We start from the raw sequence: 17,835 nt of genomic DNA on the forward strand, positions 1-17,835 counted from the left end.
TGAAAACTTTTCCTACCTTTATCAACCGGTTATATCTGAATGCTTACTTCTCCAACCAATCAAATATCTGACTGTTAATTGGCTGTTTCTCTCTTCCCAGATGAAGCATTTACTGCATCAATATGACAATGGAAGCTACACCAGTCACTGGAGACACCACGTTTGCTTTTTGATTGCTCCCACACAATCCGGTCTATTGGTATGCCATCTTGGGATCTCAGTCGGTTCCCAAGGATTGGATGGATGGAAAGGCTGAGCGCTCCTGTTGACTTTCTCCAAGGAAAAGGGAACAAAGCAGCAAAGAAGTCCTCCTATAAGGACAGTCTTGTCTGTTTCTTGCAGGTATCCCTTTGGTCCCAGGTAGTGTGGAGAAGTAGCCTTAAAAAAAGCCTTGATGATTTCCATTCAAGGACTTCAGAAACTCCAGGTGGAATGAAGCACAACCATATCAGCAAGGGCTTGAATTGCACCAGATGTTGTTGATGATGATGATTTGTACTTTGATGTGACCAGGAGTTCTAGTACATGTTAATAAAAACTATTTGTCTTGCATGAGTGGGAGTTTTCTTTTTGGAGCGCAGCAGATGAAAGTGTAATATCTATGGATACGTTGGTTCTTTATGGAAAACTTCACCAGCAAAGCAGTTGCTACTTCTGACTTTCATTAAGACACAGAATTGCTCTCCTCATTTGGAGATGGATGCTTAAATGTGAAGAAAGAGGGACATCTGCTGAAGTCAGGAAGCATAATTTTCAAAAGGCCATATTCCCACTGGTGATCCCACTGTCTTTCTAAGACTAGGTTGACACAACTAACCAAGCAAAACCAAAGAAACCACATCACAGGGTAGAGTGCTATGCAAATCCAGGCAAATGTAGTTAATCTAGTAGACCATCGGTAGGTTTATCACAGTATGACTTAATTAGTTATACGATCCAGGGTCCTGTCTTAATTCAGTGTGTAACCCAATGTTCCTGGGTTCATTATGTGAGATGTGAGATCCAATGTGTAATGTTGAAGTTCTGCACTGGCTTCTGGGAAGCCTGGGTTCAAATCCACACAGGACCATGGAATTCCTTTGGAAAAATTTGAGCCAGTTCTTCTCTCTGAGCCCAACACTCTGTGTAGTACAGTGGTAAAGGTAATGGACTAGGAATGAGGAGATTCTGATTCTAGACTGCTCTCAATCATGGATGTCCAATAGGTGACTTGGAGCTGGTCACTCTTTTAGTTCAAGATATTCCACAGGGGCATGGTGGGGGAAATGGGAGGAAGGAATACTACCCATTGCAAGCAATAGCAATAGCACTTAGACTTATATACACTTCACAGTGTTTACAGTCCTCTCTAAGCAGTTTACAGAGTCAGCCTCTTGCCCCCAACAATCTAGATCCTCATTTTACGGACCCCAGAAGGGTCGAAGGCTGATTCAACGTTGAGACGGTCAGGATCAAATTCCTGGCAGTGAGCTGAATTAGCCTGCAATACTGCATTTTAACCACTGTGCTACCACGGCTCCTGTATAAAGCACTTGTATAAAAGCATTTGTATGAAAGGCACAATATAAATAAATACCTTTCTCCTCCTCTCCCCACTCCAAGGAAATGATGGCTTTGCCTGCCAAAGATTCAAATTTAAAACTTTCGTGAAGACACAAGCAACCATTCACAGTACTTTCATATAGTCATAGGAATCAGAAGTAGTGAACATGGTACACTGGTGCAACTGCTGCCAATTGGTCAACCAAGGTGGTTTTCTTTGCCATTTGCTAAGGAAAAGAGACTTTTTAAATGTTCCCCTCTCCCTTCGTTGTTTTCAGATACCACTTTGATCTTCCATCATAGAAGCAATGCGACACAATTGCTAGACTGGGCTAAGCAGGGGAGCTGTAAATCATTTATAAAGAAAATTATTGGGGAATCTTAAACCAGGATCCACTCTGGGTCGATCACTGGGATCGGTGTTTTAGGCTTCCGAGCTTTCAGACTCATGCTGGAATTCATCCTCGGGGAACTTCTCTCGAGCAGAGTGTGTGATTTCAGTTATTCTGCATGTGGTGCCTAATTGTGTGTGGCTTTTTTGTTATTGATTAGGGTGCTAATGGCTGGCCATTAAGTTGTTGGCTGCCCTCACCTCCTGAGTTTTTGATAAACTGGTGGTAAATCTGCACTCCTGTTCATTGACAAGGAGCCATTTTCCCAGGCTTCTATCAGTTCTCTGGCTATTTTTGTACCTGCTCATCCAACAATCTGAATAGCTGCAAAAATCAATGTGTGTCCTTGTTCATTGCAACTACCAATGAGTTCAGGTCCCCTCAACTGACAACTCACTTGTGTTTTTGCAATCTAGTGGTTAGCTTCCTCCCTGTCTGCCTTACATAGTCGCAAGGGCAACCCATGATGGGGATCCAGTAAATTACATTGGCATTATCTCCCGCCTCCAAGAATTCTTTGCAGAATACACAGAATAGCCCAAGGAGAAATTTCCTGACAGTTAGAACAATTAATCAGTGGAACAACTTGCCCCACAGAAGTTGTAAATGCTCCAACAATGGAAGTTTTAAAGAAGAGATTGGACAACCATTTGTCTGATGTGGTGTAGGGTTTCCTGCCTAAGCAGGGGGTTGGACTAAAAGACCTCCAAGGTCCCAATTCTTATTCTCTTCGAAAGAACCCACTCTTCTAGAGAGAAGTTTCCTGAGGATAAGCTCCAGCATTAGTCCGAAAGCTCGGAAGACCAAAACCTTTGCTTCTGATGACCGATCCAGATGCTGGGACACACATATTTGCCTTCAATCTTAAACCAGCCTTGTTCTCAACTTGGCATACCTCTCGGTTGGACATTTCTGGCCACAAAATGTTTGTCAAGCAAACAACAATTTTGCATCCTAGAATTTCAAGAGTGTTTAGGATTTTTTTAAAGCTATTCCTGCTTTGGAAAAAAAATGGGGGGTGGGGGGAATGGTTGAGTGGTGAGAAGATTCCAAGGGAAAGTGGCTCCATTATTTATGGATAGCCTGGTTGATACACAGGCCAGGGAGAAAAGGGATATTTTTTTCCCTCTTCTCCTCTCATGTTTATTTGGCGAGAAAGGCAATTCAGAAGCTTTTGGCAGAGATACAATAGCTCCCATTAGTTGCTAAGAGATTCAACAAGAGGTGGGTGGCATAAAAGAGCCTCTGTGATAGCTAAATAATAAGGGGGAGATTCAAGGAGATTTTGATTAATCCTTTAAAAAATATTCTGATCTGGAATGGATTTTTCAAGCTGGAAACAAAGTGCATTCAACGGGGCTGCCTCCTCAAGGTCAGATGTTTCCTTTTTCTCATGACCCAGGGCTGCCTTTTCAGACAAGGCTTCCTATTCTTCTTCCACGGGACGTCGGAAGTTCCAGAAAAGGTTAGTTTTTCCTCCCTGTAAAAAAATGGTAGCATGGTTTTCTACCCCAATCTCAGCAAGATTAAGTTCTTCAGAGGATCTAGAGAGGTGGTCGGGCGGGGGGGGGGGCTTTTTGAATTGATCAAGCAACTGCAAAAAAACCAATTGATCCCTTGTGGTTTTCACATTCTTTTGTCGGTTTGCATCAGGGGTGGGTTTCAGGCGGTTCGCGGCGGTCCCTGCGAACCGGTTGGTCCACCCGCCCGCCCGCGTTTCTTACCCGGTTTTGATGAGTTCTGCGCTTCCACGCATGTGCAGGACGCATACAGCGCCTGCGCGATCCTCCAGGAGCAGCTGGAGCATCGGCCAGATGCTAGTACGCATGTGTGCACTGCACGCATGTACAAGGACGCCGCCGGCCCCGTTCCAACCGAACCGGTTGGAATGGGGCGAGAAACCCGCCCCTGGTTTGCATCCGCCTGGTTGCCCACTCCTGGAATGAAGGAAGGCCTGGACTACATTGCTACAGCCCTATTGGTTTAATCAGAGGTTTCCTCTTCTGCAAAATTGGAGACCCTTTCTTATTTCATTGAAAAATTTAAAATATAGAGATATAATTTTTCAACCCGCTCTTCTGTCCTCATGTTGGATGTAACCTCTATCCCAAGATTCAGTGATGTTCAAGTTACACCTCTGGAGTACTGAACATATCTAATACTTCTTCCTCCTCCTATTTAAAAAGGTAAAGGTTCCCCTTGCACATATGTGCTAATCATTCCCGACTCTAGGGGGCGGTGCTCATCTCCGTTTCAAAGTTGAAGAGCCTGCGCTGTCCAAAGACATCTCCGTGGTCATGTGGCCGGCATGAGTCAATGCTGAAGGCGCACAGAATGCTGTTTCCTTCACACCAAAGGTGGTTCCTGTTTTTCTACTTGCATGTTTTACGTTGCTTTCGAGTTTTTAGGTTGGCGGAAGCTGGGACAAGTAACGGGAGCTTACTCCATTACACGGCGCTAGGGATTCAAACCGCTGAACTGCTGACCTGATCAGCAAGCTCAGCATCTTAGCCACTGAGCCACCGTGTCCCCCTTCTATTCACTTCACAACAATAACCCAGTAAGGTGGGTTGGGCAGAGAGTGTGAGACTGGTGCAAAGTCATTTAGCCAGCATTCTTGCTTAAGGCAAGTCTAGAATTCTTAGTTTCCTGATAAAGCTTGGTGCCTTAAACCACTAGATCAGGGCTGTCACACTCCCAGCCCACAGGCCAGATGTGTCATGTGCTGCCCACGGACATGCCCAGTTTAGCGAAGAGGAAGAAAGTCCCGATATGTCACGTGATGCCACCAGGACGATGTGAGCTTGACACCTCTGCACTAGACTAAGGCCTGAACCAGCTCCTTTCTTGCCACAGTTAGTGAATGACTGCAGATGTTACGTTAGTAATATGGTTGTTAAGTGAGCTGTGGTGGTGCAGTGGTTAGAGTGCAGTACTGCAGGCTACTACTGCTGATCACTGGCTGCAGTTTGGCAATTCGAATCTCACCAGGCTCATAGTTGACTCAGCCTTCCATCCTTCCGAGGTGGGTAAAATGAGGACCCATATTGTTGGGGGCAAGATGCTATCTCAGTAAACTGCTTAGAGAGGGCTGTAAAGCACTATGAAGCGGTATATAAGTCTAAGTGCTATTGCTATTTGGCTTCCCCATTGACTTTGCTTGTCAGAAAATATCATGTAACCCCGGGACACTGCCACCGTCATAAATATGAGTCAATTGCCAAGCCTCTGAAATTTGATTATGTGTCCATGGGGATGCTATAACGATCATCAGTGTGAAAAGTGGCCATGTCACTTTTTTCCGTGCCATTGTAACTTCCGCCAGTCACTAAACAAACTGTTGTAAGTCGAAGGACTACCTGTACTGTTGCATCCTTCCAGAATTCCCAGCTTTATAGGCAATTAAATTAGAATAAGCAATTAAAGTAAACCTATGGTCCTTAGATTTCTTTGAAGCCTCTCATCTAAGCTGGAGTCTCGTTAACTGTAGAAAAATGGGGGGAAAGCAATGAAAGAACGGGCACCGCTAAGAATAATAATGATAAGTGTGGAAATGCATTGATTCACACGATTCGGATTTAAAACTGCAAAGTTCCCAAGGTCTGACTAGACGGGCTGTAAAAGAATTATGTGAAAAAGCAGGGAACAGAATAGTATTTTTCATGCTCATTTTCTCCCTTTCAGTAATCTCTGTTTAAAGAAGAAAAGCCACGGATTGACGGCCTTGGGAAAGCAGTGGGAGACAACTACTGTCTGGTGACTATTTCACATGCTGTTAAAAAAAACAGCTTTCCTTGCTAGAAAGCTGGCAAAGTGTTCATAAATCACTTTTTTCATGGTTTATGTTTCCGACATGTCCGTGGGCTTACCAGGCCCCTTTAGAGTGATGCCTCTTTATGTCTCTCGCAAACAAACTAGTCCGTTTTAGACCAAAGGACAGTATGTAGCTTTAGGCAGAGCTGAATAACCAATGGAAATAATTCAATAAAGGAAAATATTGGTAGGTTGGTGTTGAAATGAGGGGATTCTTGATGCTGAGCTTGTTGGTTTTCTTGCAAACATTATATTACTCAAATTAGGTAACATCAACAAGGCTGGTTATGTCCCATGATCTTCTTTAGTTCTTCAGAGCTGAAGAAGCTTCTTGGATGAGAAGCAAAACGTCTTCAAAGCAAATACCAGAAAGTCCAGTTGCCTCTTGAAAAAGCACCTTTGGGACAACCAAGGCCTGATGGATGACTGAGAATCTCCATAGATATTTAGTGCTGATGAAGTTACCTAGTTTGGGTGATGACACATCTGCAAGAAAACAACCAAGTTCAGAAAGCACCAAGGACCCCTAAAATAATCCAATCCAGGTTCCTGAATCTTTTGGAGGGTTCCTTCAATCCCCATAGCGAATTTTATTTTTTGTGAATAATACTGCTGGCTCTGTGCAATATGCAGATAGATAGCAAACATGAGTGATGATAAGTGTTTTCTGCTCCACTCCTGGCTGAAAGAGGCAATAACCAGATCTTACCCAGGCTAGGAAGAAACCTCCCCTTTCCAATTATCGGCCAATCTCAAAATGTCCCCATCCTGATAAAAATGATAGTGACAGAAGAGAGTATTTTTAGCTCAGGGTTGGAATGAAAGGTGCTCTATCAGTTTGGCTGTTCTCTTGCAGATGTTTCAATAGCAATCTTGATAACATTACCAGTGCTAGAAGGGAGTGGGGTTCATTATCAAACTTTTTGGCAATGAAGTTGGGCAATGGAATGGCTAGTGGCTCAGACTGAGCTGAGCTTGTTGATCAAGGTCAGTAGTTCTGTGGTTCGAATCCCTAGCACTGTGTAACAGAGTGAGCTCCTGTTAGTTGTCCCAGCTTCTGCCAACCTAGCAGTTCAAAAGCATGTAAAAAATGCAAGTAGAAAAAATAGGAACCACCTTTGGTGGGAAGGATACAGCATTCCGTGCACCTTCGGCATTTAGTCATGCTGACCACATGACCATGGAGATGTCTTCGGATAGCGCTGGCTCTTCGGCTTTGAAACAGAGATGAGCACCACCCCCTAGAGTCAGGAACAACTAGCACATATGTGCAAGGGGAGCCTTTACCTTTAATGAACTGGATGGGTGGAAGCTGCCAGCATGGCAGTGGACAATTGGACCATGTGATGGGCTTGTGAGTGTCAGGGCAAGATCTTGAACTTTCAACTGGGTGGGGAAAACCGGGAAGCTTTCAGATTCGGGTTTTCAGATTCGGGTTTTCCCAGATGTGCCAACATGGCTCTCTTAATAAATTGGAACTTTGAGCAATACTTTGTCTCGGACTCTGATTTACTTTAGATGCTATTTGGAACCCTGACAGCTGGTCACCAGGAGTGGAAAGGATGACCTCCCACTCTATCATGAACACCAGGTTGGGAAAGACTGCCCATTACCAGTGCAAGGAAGACACTGTGACACAGAGTGTTTTACCTACATGTAAAAAGCAAGGAAAACTCCTCACCTCTTCCTGATTCAATGCTAGAGATGGGGGAGAAAGAGAAACAGTCTGGGGGGGGGGGATCAACTGCATTTTTATACCCATTTTTTTCTGAGAACACTGTGGGGGAAATAGATGACTCATCTCCTCAATATTTTCTCCTAAATGTTCTCTGATCTTAAGAAAAGTGTTCATGTACTTTTACTCTGTGCAAAGTTATGCAACAGGTGAAAACATTATGTGAGACAATTTATTGCCATTATAAAATTCCCAATGATTAGCTGTGTAGTGTAACTCTTAAAGCTAGAAAACATTTCTTTCTCCAGAGTGATTTTCCACATCCCTCCAGGTTTTTCTGTATAGACTTGTCCAATTTCCTTGACTGAGTATAGAGGTTGTTCCTGCTCCTTTAAAACACTGAGAATGAAGTAGACATTGGAAGAAATATCCATTTATTTACATCTGTTGGTAAGAAACAGAAAAAGAGTTTGAAGGTACCTTGGAGGTCATCTAGTTCAACCCCCTGCTCATGTAGGAGACCTATACTAGGGATTCGAACTGCTGACCTCTCTGATCGACAAGCTCAGTGTCTTAGCCACTGAGCCACCTAGTCCTATTGGGATGGACAGCTAAGCCAACCATCTATATTTCGGTATTTCCCAAAGGTACTGACTCCCCTACCCCTCAACCTCTTAGACTCTCTTTTCTTCATTTAATTCAGTTTTTGGAGGGGGATTACATCTCTATTCAGTGCAGCACAAAACATATTTACATTTATCCTGTCACCACGCAGGGCTTCCTTCTTCTGTTCTGTGTGCGAAATAAAGCAGCTTATTCCTTCGTTGTTGGTGTTTTTTTTTCATCCAACAGTTTCAATCTGAAAAGGAAGGGTGAGAAAACAACACACAGAGAAACACAGATATACAGAGGCCAACAAGCAGAATCTCATCTGACTTAGAATCAACATTTATTTTAAAGGGGTAGGGAAATTTATCTTTACAAGAGTTGTTTTTTGTAGCAAGAAAAGTAGATAAATAAAAGATTATGAAAATCTGTTTTGTTTTGTTTTTTTCCATTTTTGCAAATTACAGCGTGGGAAATTAAAAATTTACAATCGTAAACCTAGCATATATTTTTTTTACATAATTACAAATGAATATATAACATTTTTTTCCTTTCGACTCTCTATGGATGTACATTTTTTTATTTTTAAAGGTTTTTCCTTTTCTTTTCAAGATATATTTCAATCGGAAACACGCAACTGGTACCTTCTCAAAAGCCTATGGGAAGAAGTGGGAGGAACTCAAGTGAGAGGAAATGAATTGTCGTATAATTTGTGATGCTAATGCACACAATCCTTGCCAAAAAGAACTCATCGCAGTAACCAACCAATAATCTAGCTGAACAGGAAATGAACAAGATATAAAGAACTCATAATACCCAGAGATTTCTTCGAAATACATAAATCCATCTCCATCGGGTTATATGTGGCCTCGCTGTAACGAAAAGGAAGAATGGCAGCAGAGACTTTTGGCTAAGAGCTTTCTGTATCAATTGGTATCGCTTTTGGCTCTTTCCCCATCTTACTAACTCTCTCTCTCTCTGCACTTGCAGAGAGGAAGAATACAAGATCAAAAGTAAATTAAACTCTCTTCAAAACTTAAGATTGAATTCCATTGCAGGAAGAAGTAGTCAACTCAAGAGTGTTTGGTGCAGCAGAGCTGTTCCTTGGCGGTTATGAAGTGGGTTTCTTTTTTTCAAAACCTGCCATTCCCCTTTAGCACCCATGACAGTGGAATAAGACAGGGGTTTGGGTGAACCTCTAGCTAAGATTCTGTGAAGTTCGGAGAACCCCCAAATCCCATTCTTGGCTGGCCCCGCCCCACCACTCCCAGGAGTCCCCACGCAGCCAATTTTGGATGCAGGCGCATGTGGAGGCTCAGGGCGGGCAAAAAACAGGCCTACTGGAAGTTTCAGAAATGGGCCCATTTCCGGCCTCCAGGGGGCCTCTGCAGCCTGGGGAGGCCATTTTCGTCCTCCCGGAGGCGTGAGAAAAATCTCCAGAGCCTGGGGAAGGTGAAAATGCCCCCACCACCACCACCGTGGTGCAGGAGGCTAAGTAGGCCACACCCACCATGGCCAAGCCCACCCAGCAACCGGGGACAGAACCCCTTGCTAAAGTATTTGAAGCCCACTCCTGGTATAAGCATTCACACTGTGTGAGCCAAATCCAGTTTCAACCCATTTTCAATTTTCTACAAAGAGCTAGCCACCAATCTTAGCATCTTAAGTTTGTTTTGGCTAAGAGATGCTGAAACGTTAAGAGGTTCTTTCCTAGCAGTGGTTGATAGCATTTAATGCTGGTTTTATTCAAATAGCACATCAGTAATCAAGGAGATATTTACACAAGTAGTAGTAGTAGCAACAACAACAACAACAACAACAAAAAGAAGCACAAATACACACCAACACACACACAAACAAACAAACATTCTTTTGGCTTCATAAGCCCAGCTTTAAAATAAAGCAAAAAAAAAAAATCCCAGACAATCCAAGTAAACATTTGTCATTTTAAAAATCCAGACTTCTTTCAAACAAACAGAAAGATATATATTTTTCCCAACACAAGCCCAGCTTGCAACTGAGAACAAATATCATGTAATCGTGGTAATAAAAATAAAAAAAAATATCAGAAATAAAATTCTCTAGCTGCCCCTGGCTTTGTTTTTGGGACAGCGTGAATTTCCTTTAGAGAACATCAGATTCAGCCAGATCCCCAGAGATCATCTACATATGTAAAGGCACACTCGTTAAAAGTTTTTCTTCTTTTTCTTTTTATCCTGGTTTTGCAAATTGGGTGGTGTGTGAAAATGGCTCCTGAGATGTTCTAGAGAGAGAACACAAGGGTGGAACAATAGTGCAAAACCTTCTTTTGAAGGATAGCCAAAAATGGGTGTCCCCCCTCCCCCCCAAGCTTTAAAGCTAAACAGATTCCTTGCTATTTTGCTCAGCCTATCAGAATAATCCCTGGGCGACAAGGTGTTAGTGGATTGTAAAGATTGGCAACACAAGAATGATCTTCCATAACTCATCTCAAAACATCAAACTGAGCTGCTTATTGGTTCTTCCTATATCTCCTTTCTCACCACGTCGGATTTCTTGCAGTTTTGTCACTAATGGGAGAGGAGATTAAATTTAAACCCTGGAGCGAGATAGAACTCCTTAAGCACTATGATGGGCCAGACGATGCTACAGGGTTAGACTTGGGAAGAAAGGAAGGAAGGAAGGAAGGCCTGACAATTAACATCTACTGCTGGCGTGAATGATCAACGGAAACTGATCCATTTTCTCACCTGCTCCCTTGCCTGGAGCAAAGCATCCACTGTGCTTTTCTAAACAAAATTGTGCAGAAAGGAAGCTTAAGAGAGAAACATTCCCTTCTCTTGGCCTAGCAGATGAGGAGAGACCAATAATAGCCATTTGCAGGTGAGGAAACAGAAGGAAAGCACTTTCCTACATTCCATGCCAAGGAGATGAAATTTCACAGGACTTATTTTTCTGAAACTGTGATGGAAGACTATCCACATATGCAGAAAACCAAATATACATTTACGTGCTGATGAAGATCTGGTTGCCCTTGGATAAATCAGGAAGAGACCATTTTTCTCTATTAAGGCAAGTCTTAAAGGAGCGTTTGAGTGGAGTAGGTTTGCAGCAAAGAGTTTTTACATACATTTTTCAACTCCTGGCAACTCCACCTCAAAAATGATGATTTGTCCTCACCCCAAAAAATGATAGCATTGCGGTGGGAACTCTACAATTCTTAAAGCAACAAATCTATCCAATCTGGAAAGTTACATTCCAGGGTATTGGGGGAAGTCTCTTCAATCCACATTCTACCAAACCAACATAATTGTGCTTCTCTATCACAACTCTCTCACCCTGGTGACAGTCTGCCACCTCCTCAACATAGTTTCAAGCAAGACGATACGGGAGAAAACGTGTACAGGAGTTTGGGAGGAGAAGCCGGGGGAAGCAGGGAGAGAGTATATGGTTTGAGTTTGTATCTTCTTCAGATTCTTCAAACGCATAGCCAACTCAATGGGTGTTGCTTCCTAGGTAAAGAGGCAGTTAGGATGCACCTCACAATTCCATGGAAATTCGGGGCGATTTAAGTTTTCTCTTTGTAACTCTTCTGAGATGACATCTAGAGTGGGTTTTCTAATTTACAGCGCATTTCACCTCCAATATAAGGCCCCGCGTTGGTTCCAATACATTTTATATTTATTTATTTTTTTCCTCTTGGCAATGTGCTTCAACCATTCCCCAGAAATCTTGCTTTAAGGGGCCCTTCCACTTCAAAATGGTCCCTATGATCTTGGTGCAGGAGGCCAACTTTGCAACTCAAACCAAGAGAGGCTGTGTAGCCCGGACCCAATCCCTGGACAGTTACACTCAACCCCGTTAGGCTATGTCTAAAGTCCCTTAGCTTTTCTGTACAGACATATCAGCATATCCAAAGGATATGGAGCTACATTTATTTGTGAGTGTGTATATATCTATATATTTAGTTAAGTATGTATAGAAGTGGGTATACATTACATCTATATAGACCAGTGTAGAGACACTGGGTAGAGAGTCACATCTTTTTTTTCCCTCTCCCTATAGAAGGTTTTTTTTTTAAATTTTGGGTGGTGATTTCCTAAGAGAAGGTGAGCTTTGTTGACCTTGTTCACAAATTCCCTGTTGTTCAAGATGGAAAGGAAAGAAAGGAATATCCACCTAGGTAAGTCACAAGCTAGCGTTGCAACAGAGAATCAGAGCTCTTCACACCACATTGAACCCAAACTGAGCCTGCCCAATTTGGCTGTATCCACAGTTCTTCCATGTGATTGCTCCTCCTCCTTCTCCTCTTCATCTTGCCCTTGTTAACATGTTTTCAGATGTGATGTATTCAAGAAGATCCAGAAGTGGGAATGGACAGTGGATTGTAGGAGTGAAAGGTGATAAAGCCCAACATAGTTCAATGTCTCGAATAAAGAAGAGTTGTTCGATTCTTTGGCCTCTCACTGTAGGGCAGATCTGTAAGGGGCCTGGCTGGAGACAAGGCATGGGATCAGCAAAAGATTTCCTCGCTTTCTGGTGCTCCTTCTGGAGAGTGAGCATCTAAGGGGGAAAAGAAAAAGAAATCAAAATAATATCAACCCACATCTGAGACGGCTTTATTTCCTGGCTTCCTTATGCACTGCTGAATACTTGAGCAGTCAACTGTATCCTAAAGGTAAAGGTTCCCTTTGCATATACGTGCTAGTCGTTCCTGACTCTAGAGGGCGATGTTCATCTCCGTTTCAAAGCCGAAGAGCCAGCACTGTCTGAAGACGTCTCCGTGGTCATGTGGCCAGCATGACCAAACGCCGAACGTCCGTGGGAGCTCACTCCGTTACGTGGTGCTAGGGATTTGAACCACCAAACTGCTGACCTTTCTGATCAACAAGCTTGTCTTAGCCACTGAGCTACCTGAGCCCTAACTGCATCCTACCAGAAGCCTAATCAGAGATGAAGCAGACTGATAAATACAAGAGATACAATAAATACATAATTATCTATCTACACGTCACCACCCTTATGGAGGTTGGCTGTGAAGAGTCCCTACAGCTGAAATGATCCTTACAAGAATCCACCCTCTGCAAATCCCACACAGCTGTCCACCCAAAGTCAATCGATTAAATGTTTTTTTGCATATTGCCATAGTCAGCAACCTTTCCTTCTTTACGATATAAGAAGAAAACGTAAACGCATCAGCAAAAGCTTTCACTTCATATTAGAACCAAACATCACTGAGAGCATATGCACCAAAGACAAATTCCTTGTGCTTCCAATTACACTTGGCCAATAAAGAATTCTATTCTAATCTATTCGGAAAATCAACGTGGGATGACACCATCATTACTACTGTAAAATGTTACCCCTTCCAACTTGAAAGTTAGATAAGATAATTGTAGTTCAGGGGAGGGTAAGTATATAACAGGTAACAGCACTCCGTGCGCCTTCGGCTTTAAGTCATGCTGGCCACATGATTACGGAGATGTCTTCAGACAGCGCTGGCTCTTCGACTTTGAAACGGAGATAAGCACTGCTTCCTAGAGTCGGAAACAACTAGCACATATGTGCTTTATGCATAGGAATTTATTCAACTAATGGCCAGCACTGTGTTGGTAGCTTAGGGTTAACGAAATTCAAGAGAGGTTGGACCATTAGTGGGAACGTAGAGATTCTAGGCTGATTCCTCTTTTGTCTCTGCCCCCAGTGCTGCTATTCCTTCTCCTACACAAACAGAACAACCCATGAAAACATCAAGTTCCCGTTGTACATGCTATCACAGCAAAATGGCCTTTTTGATGTGTTTCTGCCAATGTGGGAGCTGTCTCAAATATTTATTCACTCCAACACAGGTAAGGACCATCTAACTGAGGGTAGACTTGAATCTTTTTTTCAGTATTAGTTCAATCACTTTAGCTTTTCAACTATACTGTCCCTCTTTTGGTTGAGGGAGGCCACAAACTTATTCTTTCCAAACATCCCTACTGTTGTTGCCTACTGATCTGCAGACAAGACTCAGATGTGGACCACAAGCAATCAAGTTAGTGAGAGATATTTCTTTCCTTAGTTGAGAGGAACCTTTAGAAACATCCTGTCAGTTTGGAAGCCATTTTTCTTTCTTGCTTCCTGATTGCCACGTATTTTAGTCTGGGAAATTGAGAGAGGTTTTGTTGTTGTTGTTGTTGCAGCGGTAGAATCTTAGCCATAACAACATTCTTTACTCTGAAAGTCAAGGATACCTGCCTGCACCTGGATGGGACTGCCTGGAACTTGTATCCAGTTGAATGTGAAGATTGGATTGGACCATGGGATGAACTTGTGGGTCTGGGGCAAGGATTGTGAACTTTCAACTGGGTGGGGAAAACCTGGAAGCTTTCAGATTCGGGTTTCCCCAGATGTGCCAACATGACATCTCTAATAAAGTAGAAACTTTGAGGAACTTCTAGCCTCTTAGTTTTATTTCGTTCGGGGGTGTTTTTTGGAACCCCGACACATCAAGCCCACCCTACTGCTTACCAGAAGTCTGAGAACGATCCCTTTTGCTCTTCTTCTTCTTCTCCTTCTTCTCCTTCGGCTTGGCTAAGCCAAAGAGGCGGTTGGGGATCTGCCCAGATCCTTCAGTTGGCTTGTTGGCTTGGCCTGAGGTTGTAGTGCCGATCAAATGAAAAGAGCTCTTTTCTTTATTCGTCCTTGAGAGACTGTTCCTTTTGGATGAGGCAGAAAGTTCTGTATCCATGGGCCCTTTGGACAGCGAGGAACCCAACTGTCTTGAAGACAAGTCCTCTGTGGGAAGAAGGGAAGGGGTTCTGCTCATTTTGGCATGTTGATTGGGATTCTGGAAGACACAAGACAAAAGAAAATTGTTATGGTAATGGATTGTCCATGTTGGCATTTATTACGTGTTTAAATTCTCCAACACCCTCAGTTCCCTGGCACCATAAAGCATGTTAAAAGAAAACCAATGCAAAATAAATAAAAATAAAACAATAAAAGCAGCAATAAAATAAAAGACCAAATAAAAGACTGATGAATACAAGAGATACAATATCCTTTCTGATCGACAAGCTCAGCATCTTAGCCACTGAGCCACTGCATCCCTCTGATGGCTACTATATACATAAGGAGAAAATCAAAGAGCATCTCAACATGGATAAGATCGCTCAGATTTTAAAAAAAGGGGGGGTGCTTCCAGAATAGAATAGAAGTGACTTGAGAATCCATATCTGGGATCGTGGATTGTATAATGCACAAGAAAATCAGTAATGCGGCACATGCTGTTGTGGAAACAAAGCATTGCTGATCTTATGAAGAAGACACCTCAACAGGTTCAACAGAAAGGTCGTAATTTGAAAACGAGTGGTCTACAACCTCTGCCTCTTTCAGGCCTCCTTGGTGGAAGGTCTGAAAAAAGCAGAGATTGTAGATGCCTCCTTCGTTTGACGCCAGAAAACGTACAAGTGCAAAGCCAAGGTGGCGCAGTGGTTAAATGCAGCACTGCAGGCTACTTCAGCTGACTGCAGTTCTGCAGTTCGGCTGTTCAAATCTCACCGGCTCAAGGTTGACTCAGCCTTCCATCCTTCTGAGGTGGGTAAAATGAGGACCCGGATTGTTGTTGGGGGCAATATGCTGACTCTGTAAACCGCTTAGAGAGGGCTGAAAGCCCTATGAAGCGGTATATAAGTCTAACTGCTAAAGGAGCAATTACCGGTTTGACATTGGGTTCCAACGGGGGTTGAGATATTTGCTCCTTTTCTTTCTCCAGTTGCTTCTGGGCCGTCCGGAGATGTTCCAGATCGAGTTGGTAGGCTGCTTTCTTCTGCTGCAGCTCTTCCCGCTCCTTCTCCAGGCTGTGTTGTCCTTTCTGGATCTGCTCCTCCCTCTGGCTCAGCTGGGATTCCCACTCGGTCAGCTCTTTCTCCCTGGCCTCCCACTCCTTCTCCTTCTTCCTCCTTTCCTCCTGGTGCAAAGTTTGCTGCTTCTGCAGATTGGCGAGCTCTTGCCGCTGCTTCTCCAGGCTGCGTTGCTTTTCCTGCTCGATCAAGGAGTTGGGCCGGAAGGAGATGCGGCTCAAGGTCTTCTCGGTGAGCAGCAGCTTCTGGTCTTCGATGTAGGTGTCTTGTTGCACAACCACAGCCTATAAAAAGGAAAAGAGGAGATGTGGCTTTCAATTAGGCTGGGTAATTTTCTTCCTATGCTTGCAACACAAAACTAGAGCTAAAATCCCTGCGAAGAACCCATGAGAGCCAATCCCCATAAGAGAGGCTTTGGCTTTAGAGAAGAATTAAATAGAAACATTAAAATATCTTGCCAAATTAGATGTACTGCAAATCATTCCAAACCATACAGGTCAATGAGTCTATTTCAGATTATAAAGTTTCCTCCATTTGGGCCCTACTGTTGTGGCACACCGGTGGCCTGCGGAGCTGACAGCAGAGTCAGACAGTGAGGAGGTTGGGGAGGACCATGGCCCAGTCCTGGAGGCTTGGACGAGGGCTCTGCATCAGAGGCAGACACAGTGCCGAGGCCGTCTTGAAGTGATCAGGTACCTACGGAGCTAGACAGAAGTGAGGCAGAGGAACAGCTGGAGCCTGTTCCCAGTGTGCGCATACGCAGAGCTGCCAGAAGAACAGAACTCAGAAATCAGGATCGACTTGGGAGTAAAGTCACAGATGGAAGGTGAATGGCCCCTCGCATAGGAAATAAAAGAGGAGTGAAAGGGGAGGGGGCTTTTGCAGGAAACAATGCTTTCATTGGTTTGTTAGATTTGTTTCAGGAGTGTGAAAATCTGTCCGTGAATCTCAGAGACTCTGTTTCAAGTCTTTCCTTGCACAGTACTGAGTTTGGAAAATATTTACATGGCAGCTTTCCAAGATAGATAAGGTCTATAGTCATAATTACTCCTTTGAAAGACTGTTTGCCAGGCCTTTGCTGAATGTGAATGAGAGGGATTCACATTCATTTAATAAAAGGGATTCTGTTGGGACCATGAATCTACTTTGTGCTTTTGGGGGAAGCCTGGATCAGAACACCTACATCTTTGACTGCTGGTCCTTGATGGTTAGAATGCATTATTGTAGGCTAACTCTGCCCACCATCTAGAGTTCGATCCTGATAAGCTCAAGGTTGACTCAGCCTTCCATCATTCCGAGATCGGTAAAATGAGGACCTGATTGTTGGGGACAAGCGGCTGATACTATAAACCGTCCAGAGAGTGCTATAAAGCACTGTGAAGTGGCATATAAATCTAAGCATTATTGCTATCTTTGATTGCTAGCCTTCTACGAGGCTACATGAAAGACGAGTCTCAGTGCCAATGCTATCTTTCTATCCCGTATAACATTCTTCCTTCCGCTAGAAGAGTTCCTATATTTCATTCACCCTGCCTGGAATAAGGGCTCTTCCCATGACTTTGACATAGCTCTTCTTATGAGGAATTATGAGGTCAGGGAAAACTGATCACTACTTGTCTGGATTGTTAATTTTAAGTTTCCAATACCACGATGAGGGTTGTAATTCTCCTAAAGGCCTTTTGTCAGCATGCTGATATATATATATACTGGCTTCCAGAAACCTGAATAATAAATAAGCATCTTGTTCTTTCCATTCCTTTAATTAAGGGCCACCCTTAGTCTTTGAGTAGCATGCGAAGGACCTCATTCCAAAAATACCATGTGCCTCCTTGAAATTCAATTAATTCAGAGAGTCGAGGTGGCGCAATGGTTAGAATGTGGTACTGCAGGCTACTTCTGCTGACTGACTGCAATTTGGCAGTTTGAACCCCTGCAGGCTCAAAGTTGACTCATCCTTCCATGGTAGATAAAATGAGGACCC

The 17,835-nt window shown here is 43.4% G+C and overlaps 2 protein-coding genes across 6 annotated transcripts in view; one reads left to right on the forward strand and one right to left on the reverse strand.

Moving 5' to 3' along the window:
• Positions 1-552, forward strand: part of KLHL25 (kelch like family member 25) — a 36,638-nt gene extending 36,086 nt beyond the window's left edge. The window contains exon 3 of the mRNA XM_014076058.2: positions 101-552. The gene's annotated coding sequence lies outside the window, so the exon portion shown is untranslated. The remainder of the gene's footprint in view (positions 1-100) is intronic.
• A 7,802-nt stretch (positions 553-8,354) lies between these two features.
• The window catches only part of AKAP13 (A-kinase anchoring protein 13), a 290,352-nt gene continuing 280,871 nt past the window's right edge, over positions 8,355-17,835 (reverse strand). For all 5 annotated transcript variants that reach the window (XM_087704310.1, XM_087704313.1, XM_087704311.1 and 2 more), the window contains 3 exons: positions 15,710-16,138; positions 14,521-14,839; positions 8,355-12,570 (listed from right to left, as the gene is read on the reverse strand). In XM_087704310.1, the coding sequence (XP_087560436.1) occupies positions 12,521-12,570; positions 14,521-14,839; positions 15,710-16,138 (798 nt within the window). In that variant the 3' untranslated portion in view covers positions 8,355-12,520. The remainder of the gene's footprint in view (positions 12,571-14,520; positions 14,840-15,709; positions 16,139-17,835) is intronic.

This window comes from Thamnophis sirtalis, unplaced genomic scaffold, assembly GCF_051295495.1.
Source record: "Thamnophis sirtalis isolate CommonGarterSnake01/CBP01778 unplaced genomic scaffold, rThaSir2_p1.2 scaffold_2, whole genome shotgun sequence".
In the NCBI taxonomy this organism is placed as follows: Eukaryota; Metazoa; Chordata; class Lepidosauria; order Squamata; family Natricidae; genus Thamnophis; species Thamnophis sirtalis.